This window comes from Kogia breviceps, chromosome 2 (genome assembly GCF_026419965.1).
Source record: "Kogia breviceps isolate mKogBre1 chromosome 2, mKogBre1 haplotype 1, whole genome shotgun sequence".
NCBI lineage: Eukaryota > Metazoa > Chordata > Mammalia > Artiodactyla > Physeteridae > Kogia > Kogia breviceps.
In genome coordinates, this window is record NC_081311.1 from 201406643 (window position 1) to 201427257 (window position 20615).

Consider the following 20615-nt stretch of genomic DNA (forward strand, 5'->3'; position numbering starts at 1 on the left):
TCTCCAGATAAATCCACATTTAGCAATGATTTATCCAAGAATGCCACTGAGTGCCTAGGACCCTCTGCTCAAGGCTGTGGTCAGCAATCTCACTTTGCGGTGAGTGGGACCCCGACAGCCGTGCAGCCGGCCTCTTCCTGCCCGCGAGGTGGAGGTGTGGGAAGAAAGGAGAGGCGTTGGACACTGCACGCGGTAAACCACCACAGCTACAAACACATCGGGTCTCGCAGCTCCGAAGGGGCAGGGCACGAGGAGCAGGGGCTGGAAGAGCCGAGCCGCCAGGATCCTGAGAGCGGGAGCACGGAGCCCCCAGCGCACTCAGCACGGCCGACGACCGAGGAAGAGGCCGCCGCGGCCCAGCGGGCAATCTGCGTCCAGACTCCCCTCTGCCGGCCCCGCCGCCAGCACCCACTCGGCAGGCGGTGCTGAGCGATGGCCCCGCGTCAGCCCAAGGTCAGCCGCCAGCACCAAGGCCGACAGAAAGTGGCAGTGCCCGGCCTGGCTGGGGAGACGTGCGGCGACCTGTAAATGTTACACCAGGGGCTCACAAAGAGGCGGGGAGAGGAAGGACGCCACTCAAGGATGGGCCCCACAGAGGAGGCCGCTGTGAGTGGAGCTCTGGGTGACAGCTGAGGGGGCGAGGGCCTGCAGACACCAGGCGAGAACAACCCGTCACCGCTACGCCACCTCTATCTACCGCCACCATCCACCCGGGCCAAGAGGCCGGCCCTGGGCCCGTCTCCGGGGAGCCGCACAGCCTTTGCGGTGTCAGCAGGTGAGGCGACAAGTGAAGGAAGGAGGAAGACGGTAACTGGCCCGTGAAGGATGCAGATCAAACACTTAGAACCGCGAGACCACAAGCATCCAGTGAAGAGGAAACGCAGGAACCGGCCCATCTAGTGGAAGCTCCTCGTTGCCCACCCGCGTCCCAGAAAATCAAGCCCATGCACCGCGCTGAGGATCACTCAGCACGTGAGCCACCGCTAAGACGCACCTGCCCTGATGCAGGCCAGGCACCTGGCGCCCACATCAGTGGGTGCCCCTGGGCCCAGGCCCCACCATGCACCCCCAGGCAGCACAGAATACTCCCTCCTCACCGTGTGTGTGTGCGCGCGCACACACGCACACACTCCAGCCACCAAAAGTTAAATAGGAAAAGGCCAGGAAGTTGAAGCAAATGACAGGAGCCGTGTTTGCAAACCATGGTGCCACCTGTGAGGTGGCGGTTCTGAGGCAGCACTGCAGAGAAAGGTCTCTGAGACACACACACCGCGTGTCCCGGCACGTGCACACATTTAGGACAACGTGCGCATGGCAGCCTCCCTGTGCCTGTGTAACACACACTTCCGTCTAAGCACACGGGGAAGGGGTCTGCAAGATCACTGCTGGTAGTGATTCTCTCTGGGGGACCTGGGAGAGACTCACAGAGGCTTCTGCTGTTTACCATTATTCTTCTGTACTTAGAAAAACATACACGTGCACGTAGTATGTATTTAAAACATAATTTCAAGAAGACTAGAAAACAGTGTGTATGTGCGAGTGAATAAATCCCACACAATGGTGAACAAAAGATGCCGGAGATAAGGGGGTGCATTTGGTGACGTTTAAGAACAGGCTCCTCCGACCTGCGTCCTGACCCCAGGGCAGTGAGGGACTTCGAGTGACGTGGGAGCAGCACCTCCCAGGGTGAGGGGGAGAGGTGCAGACAGGCTGGCGCGTTACTGTATGCCATGCTTCCAAGAGATTGTTTTAAAGAGAGAAACTTACTGGAAACCAACCAAAATGCTATGCACAACAGGACTGGGATAACTGAGCAAGTGGAAGTTCTATTTCTACTTTCCTAAATTTTCCACATTGTACCTCGTCTCCTCTAAATAGAATACTTTGTTATTTAAAAATGCATGGCAAACAGATTCAAGTTATTTTCAGAATGAGAAAATTAGGCTGGAATCAGCTCCCTGGACTCCCTAAACGCCTTCTTATCCATAAAATGGGGCCCGTCTCACGGAGCCTGCAGGGACCTGGCCGGGTGACACAGGAGAAGCACTGCCATCGCGAGGGGCAGCATCAGGTGTCACCTCCATCATTCCCAAGGACCGAACACTTCCCCAGGGTGCCTCCCCCTGCCCCTCGGGCACCCATCCCGCCCCCAGAGGACTTACCCCAGAGTGGGCAGCGCCGGGAGGGAGAAGGCGAGGTGGCCCCCGGCGTCCGCAGGAACCTGGGCCCTGGGGGAGGCGGCCTGGCTCTCCACTGGCTTTGGGGTCTTGGTGTTCACCCTTAGATCTGGCAGCAACAGTGGAAAAAAAAAAAAAGTGTTTTCCATTCGCTGGCTCATCCTGCTGAAATCCACCTCCTCGGCCGGTGTGACTGGTGAGCAGGGGGCGAGGGGGCCTAACCTGACCTCAGACACACTGCCAGCCCCACGTCCACAGCAGGTCTCGGATCTGACCACCCCTCACTGCCTCACGGGCACCGGGTCCAGGCCCACAGCCTCCCTGGACTCTCTCTGCTCCGCCCTGGGCCCCACACCCATCGACTCTGGAGTCAAACCTGCCTCTCATCTGCCGACAGCCCCCGAGGGCTCCACTCTGACGCTGGGTAAAAACCAAAGGCCTGGCGGCCGGGCCCTGCTTCCCTCCCCAGGGCCTTGGAGCCTGGCCCTCTGGCCACCACACCACGCCCGGTGCTGCTCCCTTTCCCCAAAGGCCACCCCTGCCTCATTCCGGCTCACAGACCCCAAGACGGCACACCCTCCCCCGCCGTGCCCTTCCTTTGAGCGGTGGTCACCTCCTACGGTTCGTATGCCACCTGCCTCCGCCTGCCTGCCTACACCAGGGCCCGGGACATCACAGGTTACTGGGGTCAGAGGAGTGAGACTGTCCTTGCCACACCGCAGCGTGCGTGGGGGAGGCTCTCAGAAAGAGTGCCGGCCCCTGGCTCACAGGCGCAGGCAGGCTGGCACCCCTAGCAAGAGCGCGCGTCCCCACACGCCCAGAAACACGCCCCCGAGTGCACCCTGGAGACGATGATGGGGACACATCTTCTGTGACCCCACCCCCATCTTCTACAAAGAAGATGAACTACACGCACACACACCAGGAAGAATTTGGGAATCTGGAAAAAGAGGAAAGGGAATGCATCAGTGATACAGAAAAAAACTTGAAAAAAAGGAGTCTTTGCAGGCAGAAAAACCCGGAGACAATGAAGGAAACCCCATGTTAAGAAAAGTGGTCATAGACTTCCCTGGCGGCATGGTGGTTAAGAATCTGCCTGCCAGTGCAGGTTCGGTCTCTGGCCCGGGAAGATCCCACGTGCCGTGGAGCCACTAAGCCCATGTGCCACAACTCCTGAGCCTGTGCTCTAGAGCCCTTGAGCCACAACTCCTGAGCCTGCGCTCTAGAGCCCATGAGCCACAACTCCTGAGCCTGCACTCTAGGGCCCGTGAGCCACACCTACTGAAGCCCGCACGCCTAGAGCCCGTGCTCCGCAACAAGAGAAGCCGCCCCAGTGAGAAGCCCACGCACCGCAACGAAGAGTAGCCCCCGCTCGCCGCAACCAGAGAAAGCCCACGCGCAGCAACAAAGACCCAATGCAGCCAAAAATAAACAAATAATAAATTAAAAAATAAAAGAAAAGTGGTCAAAGAGAGTCAGTGGCCTAACAAAGCATCTTAAAACCTGGACGCCGTCTGACGATAAAGGTCCACATCCCAGTTGGACGCCGCGCAGCCGCGTCCCCCTCGGTGGCCACATGAAACCCACTCACGCGTCTACTCAAACGCCACGTCCTCCCACGGACGCGCCCGCAGGTGACGACGCCCCACGGGTGCAGAGATGGGACGGGCCCCCGAGGCAGGGCCGGAGAAGCTCCTCCTTGAGCCTGCTTTTGGGGACGCAGGCGCCCCAGAGGCTGCTGGTCGCCTGCTTCCCGGAGCTCCAAAGCCAGAGAGGGAGTCGCACTCTGTCCTCTCACACACGGCGCCTGCCACATCACATGGTGGGGCTCGGGCCACTTGTTGGAATCATATTAAGCGTTGAAAGTACTAGAAATAAACAAATCCCGCCAGGACTGTTTACTCAGGGACTCATCTGATACGCTGCATCAATCCGGTCTTCAGCCACTTACGTAAAGCTACGTAACTCACACGAGACCACCAACTAGCGGCCGGTGTTGCGGACGCAGGCACGCGGTGACTCACCTGGGGAGCTCTCGCGCTAACACATCTGTGAGACCCGCACACAAGTGTCCCATCCCCTGGGAACACGGAAGGCCCACAAGAGACAGAGAGAAACACCAAACCCACACAAACAGGGTCCCCATGAGAGCCGTCCCATCACCCATGGAGGCCAGGGGCGGGGACTGGGCAGCCACAGGTGCACCTGGGAGGAGGAGGCCAGCTCTCACCCTCAGCTGTGTGCTGGGCGTCCCCAGTGGTCTCCCCAGGCCCACTGTGGCTGCCAGCGTCCAGGCAGTTGGCCACATCTGGCAGCAGAAAGGAACTGTCACAGGCAAGGTCCATGTAGTGGTAGAAACCAGGAATCAGGAAAGTGATGTTCTAGAAAACAAAAGGACATTTCAGAACCTGGCGAGAATCCTCACTGACCCATTGAACCATCCCTCCGTCCCGTCTGGGCAGAGAATGAAGATGATGCGAGCAAGTCTCTGGACAAGGTTAGGGAAGACCCCAGTCAAACTCCTTCTGGCAGACCCGAAGCCCCTGAGGCTCAGCATGGAAATCAAAACTTGCTTCCCTTTCTCGTAGCACACCCTGACGAGACCACATCCACAAACTCCCTGGAAGGACCCGGCGCCCCCAATGTTCCTGAGGGGAGCCCTCGTCCAAGAGTTAGTCTAACTGCATTTTCATTAACTTCAACTGAACTAAGTTTGACTTACTTTAACTAAAATTTATCTTACTTGCTTCTTAGTATTTCTATTAAAGAACAGAAAGGGACCTGTTTTGAGAGCCTCAAAAGAAGTTAAAGCTCTGGCTGGCTGGACGGGGTGCAGGGTTGGCTCCAGAAAGAGTGACAAGAGGGGACAGCTGCCTATGGGGAACAAGGTGCTCAGTGGAAGGCTGTGGGGAACGCCGGGCCTGCACCCACGTCTAGGAGCCAGTCCAGCCAGGTGCAGGGCATGGGGCCAGGGGCGGGGGTGTCATTCGGGTGTCAAGAGCGACACATCACGCAGCAGCCTCTCCTTCCTGCATGAACCACCCCCCAAATCGAGTGGGGGCCCGTGACCCCTCCCCAGAAGCCCTGGAGGACTGCTGAGACCACCCAAGGAAAGCCACTCCGAGGAAGCCTGAGATGCTCGCCTGCCCTCAGAGCCCAGCCCAATCCAAGGAAGAAGGTTCTAGAAACACCTTCCTCCCACCCTGACTCACAACAGACCCCAGGACGGTCAGAGGAGGTGTGGACAAGCCCCGGCCCGTGGGTGTGGAGCGAATCCGCACAGCTGTGACACACACCCTCATCCAATGACTCAGACCCGATCTTACTTGGGACAGGCTTTGGGGTGAGAGAGCCCCTTCCCTCTCCTGGGGGGGGCACATGGCACCCAAAGGCTTTGGGGGCAGCCCGGGGGGGGGGGTCCATCAAGTATTCCCTGGGGGATCCAGATAAATGGGCACAGGCAAGAGAATAGGGCCATGAGCAGAGGCCTCCCTCTCTGAGCCCAAGTCCCTGCGGGGAAAGCTGGTGAGCTCGGCTAGAGGATGCAGAAGCACAGGCCTATGACGGGCCAAGACTGGCTTCCCCAAGGCGGGGTGGGGGAGAAACACCTTGCCCAGGAGCTCATCCTTTCCATAACCAAACAGCATCAGAGCAAAGCTGTGGTTGATGCCGTAGATGGTCCCGTCCGGCAGAAGGGTGATGAGCCCACTGATGGTGGAGAACACCCAGATGGATGCCGAGTAGCCCCAGTCGGGGGCCGCCTTGCCGTCTGCCGCCTCCTCGCTGCCGGGTTTGGACTTCAGCTTTAAGCTCAGAGGGAAGGTGGTGCCATCCTTGGCTCTTCCAACAGACCTCTGAATCTTGAGATGCTGAAAGAAAGACACACCACTGAGCTGACCACAGCACTTCCTATGGCCTGAGCCTTGAGCCTTTGCTGCTTTAGATTGACGTCCACCCGTGCCCGTTGGCGGGTGCCCCCCAAACACCTAACTCTCCACACTGCTCTTCCTTCCTCTATCTCCCCGCACCACCCCTCTCTGCCCCAGGGAACGCAGAGCCCTGAGCAGGAGCTGTGGCCAGGCCAGGGGACCCAAGTCCAGACCAGCCCGAGTGCAGAGCACACAGGGTCCATCCAGCAACGCGCCAGCCCTGCAGGAGGGGGCACCAGCAAGCTCCTCCCCGCTGCCCACCCTGGACCACTGGTGCCCCCCCGCGCCCACCTCTGTAGGCGGCCCCAACCCCTCACCCCGCCCTCTGTCCTGCAGCCTGGGGGGCAGTGGCTTCCCATAGTTGCTGACCTCTGGGCAGCCTGTCCATCCCCCCTGCCTCCTTAGCTCCTCCGTCACCCGTGCTACCAAGTCCTTGCATCACGTTTCTCTGCTCAAATACTCTGGCGTATCCGGTCTCCCAAGCCAATCTTGACTGTGCAGCCTCTAAGCAGAGGCTTTCTGAATCAGTTCCCTTCCTGGTCCCGAGATGGCAAGCTGGCCCAGCCTCATGTCTACTCCTCACTCCACACCGCCTGCCCCCTTCTCAGGGTCCACCTACAAGTCACAAGACCTGCAGAGGCCCGAGGCCTGAACAGGGGGGAGCTCCTACTGCTTCAGCACAGCGCCCTGACCAGGGGCAGAACTCAAGACCCCAGGCTCCCCGTGGTAAGGGTGCAGGCCAGACCCCAGGCCCCAGGGAGCCCTGAGGAAAGAGGGGGCACGGTGTCTGTCTCCACTTGCTGCTGGGGGTGTCAGGCGGCTCCAGCGTGGGGCTGCTGGGAGGGCGCTTGTCGTTCTGGCACACACTTCTTGTGGCTATGTGCCTGGGGTGGGCAGAGGTTTGCTTATGTTCAGTTAAGCAAAAGAGTCCCCTAAAGTGGTCATACCAACTGATGCTCCAGAGCTTTGGGGTCCAAGTGGTCCCACTGCTTTAGGACAGAATAAAGGACATAAAGAGAATAAGGTACGGGGGGAGAGGTTTCCAACTGAGCTGGAAAACCTAAAAATAGAAAAGCACCACTTCAGAGGGCTCAGCTCTTAGCCTAAGGCCAGTGGGAGAGCCAGGGCGTGCCTACAGGTATCCCGAAAGAATCTCCTATTTCGTGCGGCAGCAGAGCCGACTTCAGCCCCAAATCGACCATCCAGCTGACCCTGCCGGCGGCTGGGGTGTGACATCAGGTGAATTCCCAGCAACGTGACTGCTTGTGTGAAGGCTGCGTGCCAGTCGGTAAACGGAGCACCTGGGAACCGGGAGGATCCAGACGATAAGAGAACCTTCAGCCCCAGACCTCCACTGGCCCCAAAGCTGCCGACTGGCCCGCCTCCGTCCCACCTGCAGTCCCCCCTTGCGGGGAGACCTGCCACCCGCCATTCCCCCTGCTCCTCTCAGCCCCCAGCAGGAGCTCCAGGGAGAGGACCAAGGCGCAGGAGCAGTCAGTCAGGGAGCCACGGGCGCTCTGAGCCTTGGTCGAGACTGCAGAGCCAGACATCTCTAAGTGGAACCTGTCCCGTTGTGTCCACGCACGGGCCACTCCTACTCTCGGGAAGCCCAGCCCCCATCTACAGGTCAGGGATTTGGCTCTAAGAAGTTGACGGTCATCAGATAAAGAGACCCCAGCGGCCACGGGGCCCCAGCCACAGCCAGGCAGTGCAGGTGGCCGGGGTCCTACCTTGGGGATGTGCTCGCCGGGTGGAGGGAGCTGCACCGAAGGGATAAGGTCTGTGATGCGCTGCCCGACCACTTCCTCCCCAGACGTGAATCCATGCAGGTGGGCAAAGAGACCGTCACAGGACGTCACGGTTCCCTGGGAGGAAAAGCCAGCATTTTAAACCTTGTAATCAGTTTCTTGCGCCTCAGCTTTAAACCTCACCGAACTTCTGTGTCTTCAAGCTGAAGGCAAGGCTAGCAGTGCTACCTCTCCCCCAAAACCCGACCCCCACAAAGGGCAGCGGGCACGAAGAACGCCATCCTCCTCCTTCTGCTGGGCAGACCGAGACACTCCTTTCTCCAGGCACCCGCAGAAGCCCATACAGCACCCACACCCACGCTTGCCTCTGAGTGCTGCCCGCACCTCAGCCACCACTCGGACAGACGTACGGGTATCGCTTTACTCAAGTGTTGAAACAATCCTGTGAGTGTCAGGATTATATCCCAATTTTACAGGTGAGGGAACGGGGCCACAGGGAGACTGGGTTCCCTGCCCGAAGTGCACAGAGTTAGTCAGGGGGCTGCCAGGGCCAACGCCCCAGAACCCCATGCCTTCTTTCTGCCCAAAGGCCCCGGTGGGGAGGCGACACGCAGCTGAGAAACAGACTCACGTTGCTTTGGAAAGCCACCCAGGCCGAGACCCTCTCCACGGGCTCCAGCACGACCACGCAGCAGAGGCTGTGCTCCTGCTTCACCCTCTTCACCCACACGGAGACCGGGATCTGCTCCCCTCTGCGGCTCACGATGTCCACCTGGGGGCAGAGGGGCTCAGACCTGGCCAGAACCTGGCACGTGGGCGCTCCTGACCGCTGCTCACCTGCCTCACGTTTTGGAAATTAACTGAAGTACAAACAAGGCTTCTGACACCTAACCTTACAGTCTCTGAGTGAATGAATGATCTATTGAAGAGTAGGTTTTTTCCATCCTCAGCCTCACAGTAACAAAGCAGGGGGAAGAGTAGTGTCTGTAATTTCTTAAAGAACAGACACCAATACATGCTGAATGTCTGAATTTTCTTCTAGGTAGTCGTCTCACGGACGGGTAATTTTCTGGATGTAGTTGGTCCTATCTAACTTGTTTTGGTGCCTGAGGCTCAGGGCTCAGCATCTAACATGCAGGTCAGCCCATCAACGTCTGACTTGGACACACACAGGGAGGCTCAAAGCTCCAGGGAAACCCTGCAGCCACGCCAGCCCCTCCAAGACCACCAAACAAGCAGGGCGTGGAGATGTGGATGGGAGACAACAGAACCGTGCAACTCCTCATGAACCTGGTGTGGGCCCTGCAGGCTTGCAAGGCGGTCATGGATCCTCCTGATCCAGGAGTACCGGGGACGCGCCAGGCCAGCAGCAGTACCATCTCTGTTCCGACACGGCCTCCCCCCGCCGCCCCAGTTGGTCCCCATGCCAAGGCTGAGGGCAGGACGGTGCCGGCAGTGACCACCGGCAGTCGAGAGGCCCACACTCACCACCGTGCCGAGCACGACAGCGGCGTGGCCGTCGGCCCCCGCGTGCTCCTCACTGAGGGCCTGCACCACGTCGGAATCCGGCTTCAGGAGGAACTGTGTGAGCTTCTGGCCAATCAGGTCGTGGCTGCTGTACCCCAGGAGCCGGCAGGCTCTGTCGCTGGCCACCAGGATCTGAGGTCACAGACAGGAGGGCACCCGCGTCACCGGCAGCTCCTCTGACTCCCGAGCAGCCGAGGAGAAGGCAGCGAGGAGGTGGTGCGGGCCCCTGCGGGGACGGCCCAGCGACCTGTCCTTTCTGCCACGTCCCACGGCCGTCGAGCTCCCAGCAGAGCCGCCCCGGGTCCTCCGGCGTCTCAACCGCATGGAAACAAGAATGACCACCGGCCAGTGCAGCAGTGGCACTGAGACTGAAACCACCCACCCTTCACCCGCTGAGATGGACACGCCACGTCGTGAGGAGCAGGCGGGAGAGACGGGGATGCACGCCCCACGCCTGCCCACCTGACGGTCTCAGCTCTTTGCACACCACCGTGCATGATGCAAACACATTCACTTCAAACAAACAGGTCTGAATCTCCAGGCCTATTTTAGTTGAGCCAGCACTGAAGCAAAAGCATGAATAGGTAATGCGCTGCTTCCTTTCCTTGAATCTCTGCCTTGATGAGAGGATTCAAAATGTCTCGACTGATCAACACTGAGGTAGGTCTCCAAAGTCCTCTCTCTATTGCTACTATGTAGGTAGAACCAGCCCCTTTTCTCATTGCACCCGAAACACTCAAGTGCCTCTGTTTGAGGTTATAGGTTGAAGGCACAGACCCCAAACTCACGGCTGGGTCACAAACCGAAGCACATACCTCTGTGGTCTTGGCGTCCACGGTGAACACAGCCTTGCTGGGGTTGCACACAGGGGCCGGGAGCGGAGGTGTGGACCACCCTGAGGACACGCCCCGCAGCAGGGAGCAGCGCGACGTGCTGCCCAGGGACCCTACCAGGTCCGCCTGCACAGGCGCAGATGTGCTTGTGCAAATATTTTGGGCAGCCAATGACGACAGACAGTAGAAGCTCCATCTGTCTTCTGGAAAACGCAAAGGAAGGGACACTTTAAACCGCGGGGCTGAAACACACAAGACACACAGTCCCCACCTCTAGCTCCTGCAAAAGGATCCAAGGATGAAACTGACCTGCAGGGTTGATTCACACTCTCCACGTGCATCTGAACATTCCCCAGAGGCCGCCTAGACAACCACCACACAGAAGCACAAAGGGCCTCAACACTGTGCAAACAACCCTCTGAAGTCCCTTCCCCTCCAAGGGGCGTGCTCCCGTGTCCACTGGTCCAAGCCCCACAGGCCCTCCAGCCGCCACCCCTCACCTGTTCCTGCGAAGTCGCACAAACACCAGAGCTCCCTGCTGTCTCACCACCTGCCCTGGGTCTCCCTCCTCCTTCCCCATCACCGCTCCAAAAATCAGTTCTCGGCGACATCGCCAGTGGCTCCCGAGTCCCAGCGGTCAATTCCCTGGCCTTGCCCCCACCCCCCCACGCCTCAGCAGCGCTGGACCAGGAGGGCCGCTCCCCTCCTCCCAAACTGCCTGCCCTCAGCAGGGCACTCTCTGCCCTCCTCCTGCTCACCTCGCACCGCTGCAGGAGCCCAGGCTCAGCCTCAGAACCTCCAACCATCCCTGGTGGCCTTATATACACTTCACACAGACATGTGCTGATGGCCCCCCACTCACACCCACAGCCCCGACCCTCCCCTGGGCTCCAGCCGCCGGCTCCTCCTCTTTCCCAGCTCAGTGAGTGTCAACTCCATCCTCCCAGCAGCGCAGAAACCAAACAAGCAAACATGACTCTTCCCTGCTCTCTGCTCTGGGCCCCTCAGAGAGGACGCCTGACTTTCCCAGTCAGCGGGCCCACCCTGACCGTTCTTTGAGGCTAGAAACCACACGGTCATCTGCCCTGGGCCTCCTCTTCCCAGGCAGCCAGTGCCAAGTTCAATCCAACCACCCTCAGGCCTCGGGACAGGCACTGAGACGCCAGCCCTGCCTCTTCCTCCCACTCCTCCCCGGCCAGCGCCCCCGCCTGGAGCCCTCACTCCCGGGGCACCTGCCCGCCTCACAGACCAGCGAGGCCACCGCCACAGCATCTGCCTCCTGAGCACAGCCGGCCCCTCCAGATCCTCCTCCCCTCTCGCTGAGACCAGACCCCCCGACCCCGTTCCCCTGCAGCCCTTTCCCCCAGCTCCAGCCACCTCCCCATTGTCCTAACAGGCTTCCCCGCGGTCCGGGCCTCCCAACCCCCAACAAGCACCTGCTGGCCCCCAGGTACCCCCTCCGATGATGAGCCGCCGAGGCAGAGCAGAACCCTCCTCCTGCCTGGGTCTGGGCCCTGCAGGCACCAGCTGATGCAGAGAAATAAATAAGGAAGGGGGGGTCAGTGGCACCTCCCACTTCTCAGCCAACCCCAGGCACTGCCACCCGCAAGCTCGTCTAACCCACCTGCACCCAGGAGGAAAGCAGGAGCCTGGGCACAGTCGGTCAGCATGCGCTGAACCCAGTGAATAAAACTGAGTCTGGCTCGCACAGCCCACCCGGCCCAGCCCGGCCATCTCACACACCCTGGAGGGAGAAACCCTGACCCTGGACCACAGGTCAATTCCAACCGTCGCCTGAAGAGGAGTTTCCTGCACAAGAGTCACAGCAGAACAAACGTGACAGGAGAGGGTCCTGCTGGCATCGCCTGAAAAGAAGGCCTTTTCTCTGCAGAAGCAGAGCCCCTGCGCGGAGCCCGGCGTGGCCCCCGCTTTCCCACGCAAGGCGGACGCCCCTGGCGATGGGAAGGGCTTCTTACCAGACAGCGCCGTCCTGCTCTGGCAGAGCTTCGACAGCCCGTCCCTTCTGCTTGGCTGTCTCTGGGCCAAGGACCAGGCCTTGCTGGGCTCGGAGGCGGTGTGCGCGGCAGGGCCCTCTGGCGGTGCTGGCAGGGAGAGGCTCCCACCCTGGCCCCGGTGGCCCTCTTCTGAGGCCATGGGGCCTCTGTCCTCCATTGGGAGCTAGCGGACCAGCGGGACAGTCGTCCAACGGAAAATGAAGTGAACGGATCAGCGTCTGCAAGGCAAGGACAAAGGCAGTTTAGCCAACTAATTCTTCACATGGCTGAGCTCAGCTCAGCCCCAAAAGACTCACAGGAGCCCAAGAGCCATCCTGGGTCAGAGCCTACGAAGCAAGGATAGTCGGACGGAGAGAAGTGCATAGGAAGGGATGAGAAAGAGAAGGAAAGAGGGGGAAAACCAGAACAGAGCGGGACGGAGCCATGAAGGACACTTTGCACTACAGTACAGATCCACTGCCAGGAGGCCCAGGCCAGGGAACTTGATGAAGGAGGAGGCCAGGGCGACGTGCCCCTAGAGCCTACACCCCACTTCTGGGTCACCTTCTGGGCATGCGGAACCCAGAGCTCCCAGCCCGAGGGCCTGGAGCCCACTCCTCAGACCTGCACCAGCCTCTTCCCCTCATCAGCCCTCCCACATTACAGCACCACCGACCCAAGGACAGGCCAAGGAGCAGCCCTGCTCCAACGATAAGGAGGCAGAAGGGGAGACCAAGCTTCAACAGCAGGCGGGGGTGCCCTCCCAATGCAGGATGGACCTGGAGCTGTCCCTTCCCACGCCTCCACATGACAGCAGAGAACTCTAAGGGAGCCCCACCCACCCAGCCCAGCCTGGCTTCAAAGTCATCATAAAGATTCATCAGGGTAGGAGGGCAGTGCCTTCCACAGTGAACAGTCTATGGGCTGATGTGTCATTCTGCATATGGTGACAGCAATGTGGGATCTCTGGTACACTCATGCCCTAGTTCCCTCAGACGTTCACATTAGGGCCTGGCAATGCCCACCTAGGCTGCGCGCTGAGCTCGGTGGTATGGGGGGCACCCTAGACAGAGGGAAAACTGGAGGTCCCACTAAGACCTGTGTTGAAGGATGATGACCTCAAATCACGCCACAGAGCTACATAAACAAAGGTCATTACAGGTAGAGGAACAAAAATAGACAATAGAACATAATCAATTTCAGAAACAGACCGAAGGGACGCTGGCACACAGTGAAGATCAGTAGGGCACCACCAGCACGTTCCCCAGCTCGGTGAGGCCCTGGACAGGCACCTGACATTCCAGTTTCAGTTTCCTCATATGTAAAATGTGATTAACAATAATCCACACCTCATAATACCTTTGTGAAGATTCAGAGACCTAAGTTGGGGCTGGCATACTGTAAGTGCTTAATAACTGTGGTCTGCTAGTTTTAAATGAAATTAGAATAATTAGTTTGGGGCAAAACTGCATCCTTATGACTTTCCATGTGCAAAAATTAGTCGCAGATGAATTAAAGAACAAAAGACAAAAGTTCTAGAAAAAAAATAAGACTAAGAATATAGGGGACTGGATAACTCTTTGTGGCCCTTGCATTTTAGAACAACTAGGTCTCACCAAGAACATGGTTGTCATGGCATCTGTGAGCTACCTGAAAGCAGGAGAAACTTCCAAAAGGTAAAAACAGTACACATGAGCTGACACCAGAACTGGGAGTGAGTCACCTCAAGAGATGAGAGAGTCACCCTCAGACACCTAGAAGAAGCCAGGGACCCCTGAAGAGGGGCAGTGTGGCCCTAATTCAGTAGTACCCCCAAGATCCTGGTTTTCAAAAGCAATCTTCTCAGAAACAAAGCATCCTAAATAGAGGCCTGAGATTTTCCAAAGATTAAGATTAACCAAATATGCTCTCTCTCAATTAAACAGACAGGAAAACAAAAATACCATGAGGGAAAATCTGCAGAAAAATCAAGTAACAAAGTCAGATACACAAGAAGATTAGATGGTAGATAGAAATAACTGAAAATGTGTTTAAAACTATAAAAGACGGGGTCTTTTGCTCACAAAAGTGAGCAAACAAGAGTTTCTCAAAATAACTAGGAAGATAGTGAAAGAATCAAACCAGCTTTTCAGAAATTAGGTTTTTTTTAAACCAGTAGAGCTTATGTTCAGTAGAAGTGGAAGGTTGTAAGAAACAGAGATTTTGCTCTTAAAGGTTGTGCACAGACTCTCACACACTCTGAAATCCAGCACAGAGGCAGTGGTTTCAAAGGAGCCTGGATCAATCCACTTGTTGATCTCAGAGAGCCTCCTGGAAAGGCATGGGGCAGCTGCACTTCACCTTGGGGACTGGGACACTGGCTGCAGCCATTTCTGTGATCATGTTCCACAGCACTGACGCCGGGGCTGGCGGGCACAATTTTGGAATCCTCCCTCTAGCCTAGTAGCACCAGGTGTTCTGTCCATCCCACCAGCGTGCCCACAGCAACTTCACGTGGCTGGGCCTCACAAGCAGCTGGGCTGGGGCCCAGTTCCACACAGGAGCACACCCACAGCAGTGGGCCCCACAACAAAAGAAGGGCACACACAGTCCACATAGGGAGCACCCCTGCATCATCTGGCTCTGGTGGCCAGAGGGGAGTGTGCTGCTGAGTCCCACAGGACACCTCTCACATAAGGCCACTTCTCCAAGGTTGGGAGACATAACCAACCTACCTAAAACAAAGAAATAAAGATTAGCAAAATGAAGAGACAGAGAAATATATTCCAAATGAAAAACCTCAGAGAAAGGACTAAATGGATATGAGTAATCCACCTGATAAAAGACTCCAAGGTAATGATCATAAAGATGCCCACAGGATTCAGGAGGAGAACAGATGAACACAGTGAAAACTTCAACAAAGAGTTAGAAAACATACAGAAGAACCAATCAGAACTAAAGAATACAATAAATTTAAAAATACACTAGAAGCAATCAACAGTAGATTAGATGACAGAGGAACAGATCAGCGATCTGGAAGACAGAGTAGTAGAAATCACCCAAGCTGAACAGAAAAAATAAAAAAGAATTAATAAAAATGAGAATAGCTTCAGGGACCTCTGGAACAACTACAAGCATACTAACATTCAAATTAGAGGGGTTCCAGAAAGAGAAGGGAGAAAGAAAGTGCAGAGAATTATTTGAAAACATAATAGCAGAAAAATTTCTCAACCTGGGGAAGGAAACAGACATCCACGTCCAGGAAGCATAGAAAGCCTCAAAAAAGATGAACACAAAGAGGTACACACCAAGACACACTGTAATTAAAATGTCAAAAGTTAAAGATAAATAGAAAATCTTAAAAGCAGCAAGAGAAAAACCATTGCTTACATACAAAGGAATTCCCAGAAGACCATCAGCTGACTTTTCAGCAGAAATTCTGCAGGCCAGAAGGGAGTGGCACCATATATTCAAAGTGATGAAAGGAAAAAAACCTACAACCGAGAATACTCTACTTGGCAAGGCTAACATTCAGATTTGAAGGACAGATAAGGAGTTTTACAGACAAGCAAAAGCTAAACAAGTTCAGCACCACTAAACCAGCCTTACAGAAATGTTAAAGGGACTTCTCGAAGCAGAAAAGGCCACAACTAGACATTTTTAAACTGTGAAAGAAAAAAAAATCCCAGTGGTAAAGGCAAACATAGAAAAGGCAGTGGATCAACCACTTATAAAGCTAGTAGAAAGGTTGAAAGACAAAAGTAGTAAAATCACCTATACCCATAATAAGTAGTTAAAGGATACACAAAATAAAAAGATGTGAAGGGCTTCCCTGGTGGCGCAGTGGTTGAGAATCTGCCTGCCAATGCAGGGGACATGGGTTTGTGCCCCAGTCCAGGAACATCCCACATGCCGCAGAGCGGCTGGGCCCGTGAGCCATGGCCACCAAGCCTGCGCGTCCGGAGGCTGTGCTCCACAACGGGAAAGGCCACAACAGTGAGAGGCCCACGTACCACTAAAAAAAAAAAAAAAAAAAAAAGATGTGAAATATGACATCAGTAACATAAAATGTGGGATGGGGAGGGAGTAAAATATAGGACTTTTAGAATGCACTTGAACTTAAGCAACCGTCAACTTAAAATAATCACATATACATGTAGGTTATTATATATGAATCTCATGACAATCACAAACAAAAAACCCTGTAATACATAAACAAAAAAAGAAAGAAATAGAAACATAACACTAAAGATAGTCACAAAACTCACAAGGTAAGAGAGCAAGAGAAGAGAAAAGAAACAGAGAAGAACTACAGAAACAATGAGAAAACAATTAACAAAATGGCAATAAGTACATACCTATGAATAATTATTTTAAATGTAAATGGCCCAAATGCTCCAATCAAAAAACAGAAAGTGGCTGAATGAATGAAAAAACAAGATCCATATATATGCTGCCTACAAGACACTCACTCCAGATCTAAAGACACTCACAGACAGAAAGTGAAGGAGCAAGAAAAAGGTATTTCATACAAATGGAAATAAAAGAAAGCTAGGGTAGAAATACTTATGTCAGATAAAATAAACTTTAAAACAAAGACTGTAACAAGGCAAAGAAGGGCATTACAAAATGATAAAATGACTCAATCCAACAGGAAGCTATAACACTTGTAAATATATATACACCCAACCTAGGAGCACCTAAATACATAAAGCAAATATTAACAGACGTAAAGGGAGATAAATAGGCAGTAACATAATAACAGCAGAGGACTTTAACACCCCAGTCACATCAATGGACAGATCATCCAGACAGAAAATCAATAAGGAAACACTGGCCTTAAATGACACATTAGATCATGCTGACTTAATAGACATATAGAGAACACTTCATCCAAAAACAGCACAACACACATTCTTTTCAAGTGCACATGGAACATTCTCCAGGACAGATCACATGAAAGTCCACAAACACACCTCAGTAAATTTAAGAAGACTGAAATCATATCAAGCATCTTTTCTGACAACATCATGAAATGAAAAATGAATTACAAGAAAAAAAATGGAAAAACACAAACACGTGGAGGCTAAACAGGCTACTTAACAACGAATGGATTGATAAAGAAATCAAAGAGGAAATGAAAGGAAAAAAAAAACCTCATGGCAAAATGAAAACAGAAACGCAATGAGCCAAAATCTATGAGACACAGCCAAAGCAGTTCCAAGAGGGAAGCTTATAGCAATTCAGGTTTACCTCAACAAACAAGAAAAATCTTAAATAAACAATCTAACGTTACACCTAAAGGAAACAGAATAAGAAGAACAAGGCCCAAAGTTAGTAGAAGGAAATAAATAATAAAGATCATAGTGGAAACGGACATAAACAATTAACTAGATCAATGAAACTAAGAGCTGGTTCTTTCAAAAGATTAAACAAAACTTAAAAACCTTTAGCCAGATTCATCAAGGAAAAAAAAAAAAGAGAGGGTACAGATAAATAAAATCAGAAATGAAAGAGGAGTTACAACTGACACCACAGAAATACAAACGACCATAAGAGATTACTATAAAAAGTTATATACCAACACATTGGACAATCTAGAAGAAAGGGATAAATTCCTAGAAACATACAATGATCCAAGTGACTGAATCAGGAAGAAATAGAAAATCTGTACAGACTGATTACTGGTAGTGAAATTGCATCAGTAATCAGAACACTACCAACAAACTCCAGGACCAGATGGCTTCACAGGTGAATTCTACCAAGAAGAGTCAATACCTATCTTCTTCAATCTATTCCAAAAAATTGAAAAGCAAGAATCACTCCCAAATTCATTCTACAAGGCCAGCATTACCCTGATACCAGAACCAGACAAAGACACTACAAAAACAACCACAGGCCAATATCCCTGACAAACAGAGATGCAAAAATCCTCAACAAAATACCAGCAAACTGAATTCAACAATACATTGAAAGGATCATACACCATGAGCAGGTGAGATTTATCCCAGAGATGCAAGGGTGGTTCAGTATCTGCAGATCAGTCAACATGATACACCACATTAACAAGACAAAAGATTAAAATCCTACAATCATCTTAATAGATGAAGAAAAAACATTTGACAAAATCCAATTTCCATTTATGACTAAAAATTTTAACAAAGTGGGTATACTGGGAATATACCTCAACATAATAAAGGTCATATATGATAAAACCACACCTAACGTCATACTCAATGGTGAAAAGCTTAAAGCTTTTCATCTAAGATTGGGAAGAAGACAGGATGCCTACTCTCACCACTTTTATTCAACATAGTATTAGAAGTCCAAGCCTAAGCAATCAGACAAGAAAAAGAAACAAAAGGTATTCAAACTGGCAAGGAAGAAGTAAAATTGTCACTATTTGCAGATGACATGACACTATATATTAAAAACCTTAAAGATCCCACCAAAAAACTATTAAAACTAACAAATGAATTCAGTAAGGTTACAGGATACAAAATCATATAGAGACATACATATATATATACACACACGATTGAATATTACTCAGCCAAAAAAAGAATGAAATCTTGCCATTTGCAATAACATGAAAGGATCTAGACGTTATTATGCTGAGCAAAATAAGTCAGAGAAAGACAAATACCATATGATTTCACTTATATGTGGCTCTAAAAAACAAAAAACAAAACAAATGTAGAAACAAAACAGAAAGACTCATAAGTACAGAGAAAAAACCTGGTGGTGGCCAGAAGGGAGGTAGCTGGGGGGATTAGTGAAATAGGTGAGGGAGATTAAGAGGTACAAACTCCCAGTTATACAATAAATAAGTCACAGGGATGTAATGTAGGGAATATAGTCAACAGTACTGTAATAATTTTGTATGATGACAGATGGTTACTAAACTTATTGTGGAGATCATTTCCTAAAGTATATAAATGTCAAACCACTATGTTGTACAACTAAAGCCAATACTGTATGCCAACTATATTTCAATTTTAAAAAAGGAAAAGAAAAAGAAAAATGGGCGATAGAAACAATAATTTCACAAGAGAAAATCCTATAAACCTGTGACAAGAAGCTTAACTTTATTAGCACAATCATGATAATTTTATACCTACTAAATCAGCAAAAATTAAGAATCTAAAAATTCTAATACCAAATGTTGATAAAGATGTGGATCAATGGGAAGGCTAACAAATTAATATAATCTCTTTAGAAAACAATTTAAGTCAAACATTCTCCTTCTCTGACAGTACTTTCCACTCTTAGATTTATATTCTATAGATATTCTTACACATGGCTAGCAACACCTATTCTGAGTCAGTTTTGACTCAGGCCTAATCCAGGCCTAGGTTTTTAGAATAGGTGTTTTTTTGCTGTGGGGGGGGGGTTCTTTGGGGGGGGTATTATTTTGTTTTGTTTTGTAGCCACTCTGAGCAGAAGATGTGGGAAGCTGGACCCAGAGAGCACCTGATGGGTGCTTCAGAGCAATCCTAGGCCAGTTGCTAGTTTTGATTCCAGAAGGTGTGAGTGACACTCCCCACCCCCACCAAACAGAACGAGAGGTTTGCAGGGAGCTTCTGGAATAATACTCCTTGCTCTTATGGGTGAACTTCTGGAGGCAACCGACTTTCTCCCACTAGAACAAACGCTAGGAAGCAAGTAGCTCCAACTGCTCCCACGACTGCTATAAAAACGAGAGCAGAGCTGAAAATGGCAAGATGTCATTTCGAGCCACTGGATGAACCTACCGTAAGACATGCCTTCCTCTGGACTTTAGGCTTGGGGGCCAATAACGTCACTCACCATCAGACCCATTTTGAGACTATCTCTCTGTTTCTTGCATCAAGGCATCCTACAGAGGTATCCAGGATGATGGCTGCTGTGAGGGAGAGTGTAAGCAAAGGGCACCTCTCAGACGTGAAAGGTCCTCAAAGGCATCCTGGAGGAGGCACCAGCAGGGCTGAGCCCAGCAAAGTAGAGTGAACAAGCCTCCCAGGCAGAACCACAGTAAGTGAAAGATTCCCACAGAGCCCTTGGGGAGGAGTTTAACGCACAGGAGAGTCGGTGGAGATGGGCCTGGAGAAGCTGGTTGGGATTCCCAGGGCCTCCTATGCTGGCCCAAGCAGTACGGACCTTACTTAGAGGTCTATGCTTGGAAGTAACCTGACCAGTGGGGGAGGAGGGCACAGTTACAGTCATCCAGGCAAACAATGATGAGGTCTTAACTTAAAGCAACACCAGAAAGACGGAGAGGACAAGCCACAGGAGAAATTAGACATAGAATTGATATAGGTTTACTGGGCGAGATGTGGAAGGTAAGGGGATAAAAGTCATCAAGACCGCATCCCAAGGCCACGGCCCTTGTCTAGGAAAAGAAACACTGGTGAGGAGGTTAAAGATAAAGCCCAGGTGTGTAGTGGGG

At 52.5% G+C, this 20615-nt stretch overlaps 1 protein-coding gene across 5 annotated transcripts in view; it reads right to left on the reverse strand.

The window, feature by feature from the left end:
• PASK (PAS domain containing serine/threonine kinase) overlaps positions 1–20615 on the reverse strand; it is a 39029-nt gene that overhangs the window by 17138 nt on the left and 1276 nt on the right. For 4 of the 5 annotated variants that reach the window (XM_059053712.2, XM_067027364.1, XM_067027366.1 and 1 more), the window contains exons 2-9: positions 12191–12447; positions 10197–10417; positions 9343–9513; positions 8486–8626; positions 7837–7971; positions 5786–6046; positions 4408–4558; positions 2163–2286 (exon numbers count right to left, since the gene is read on the reverse strand). In XM_059053712.2, the coding sequence (XP_058909695.1) occupies positions 2163–2286; positions 4408–4558; positions 5786–6046; positions 7837–7971; positions 8486–8626; positions 9343–9513; positions 10197–10417; positions 12191–12386 (1400 nt within the window). In that variant the 5' untranslated portion in view covers positions 12387–12447. Of the gene's footprint in view, positions 1–2162; positions 2287–4407; positions 4559–5785; positions 6047–7836; positions 7972–8485; positions 8627–9342; positions 9514–10196; positions 10418–12190; positions 12448–19941; positions 20021–20615 lie in introns of those variants that run through there. The other variant, XM_067027365.1, reaches the window with a different exon arrangement.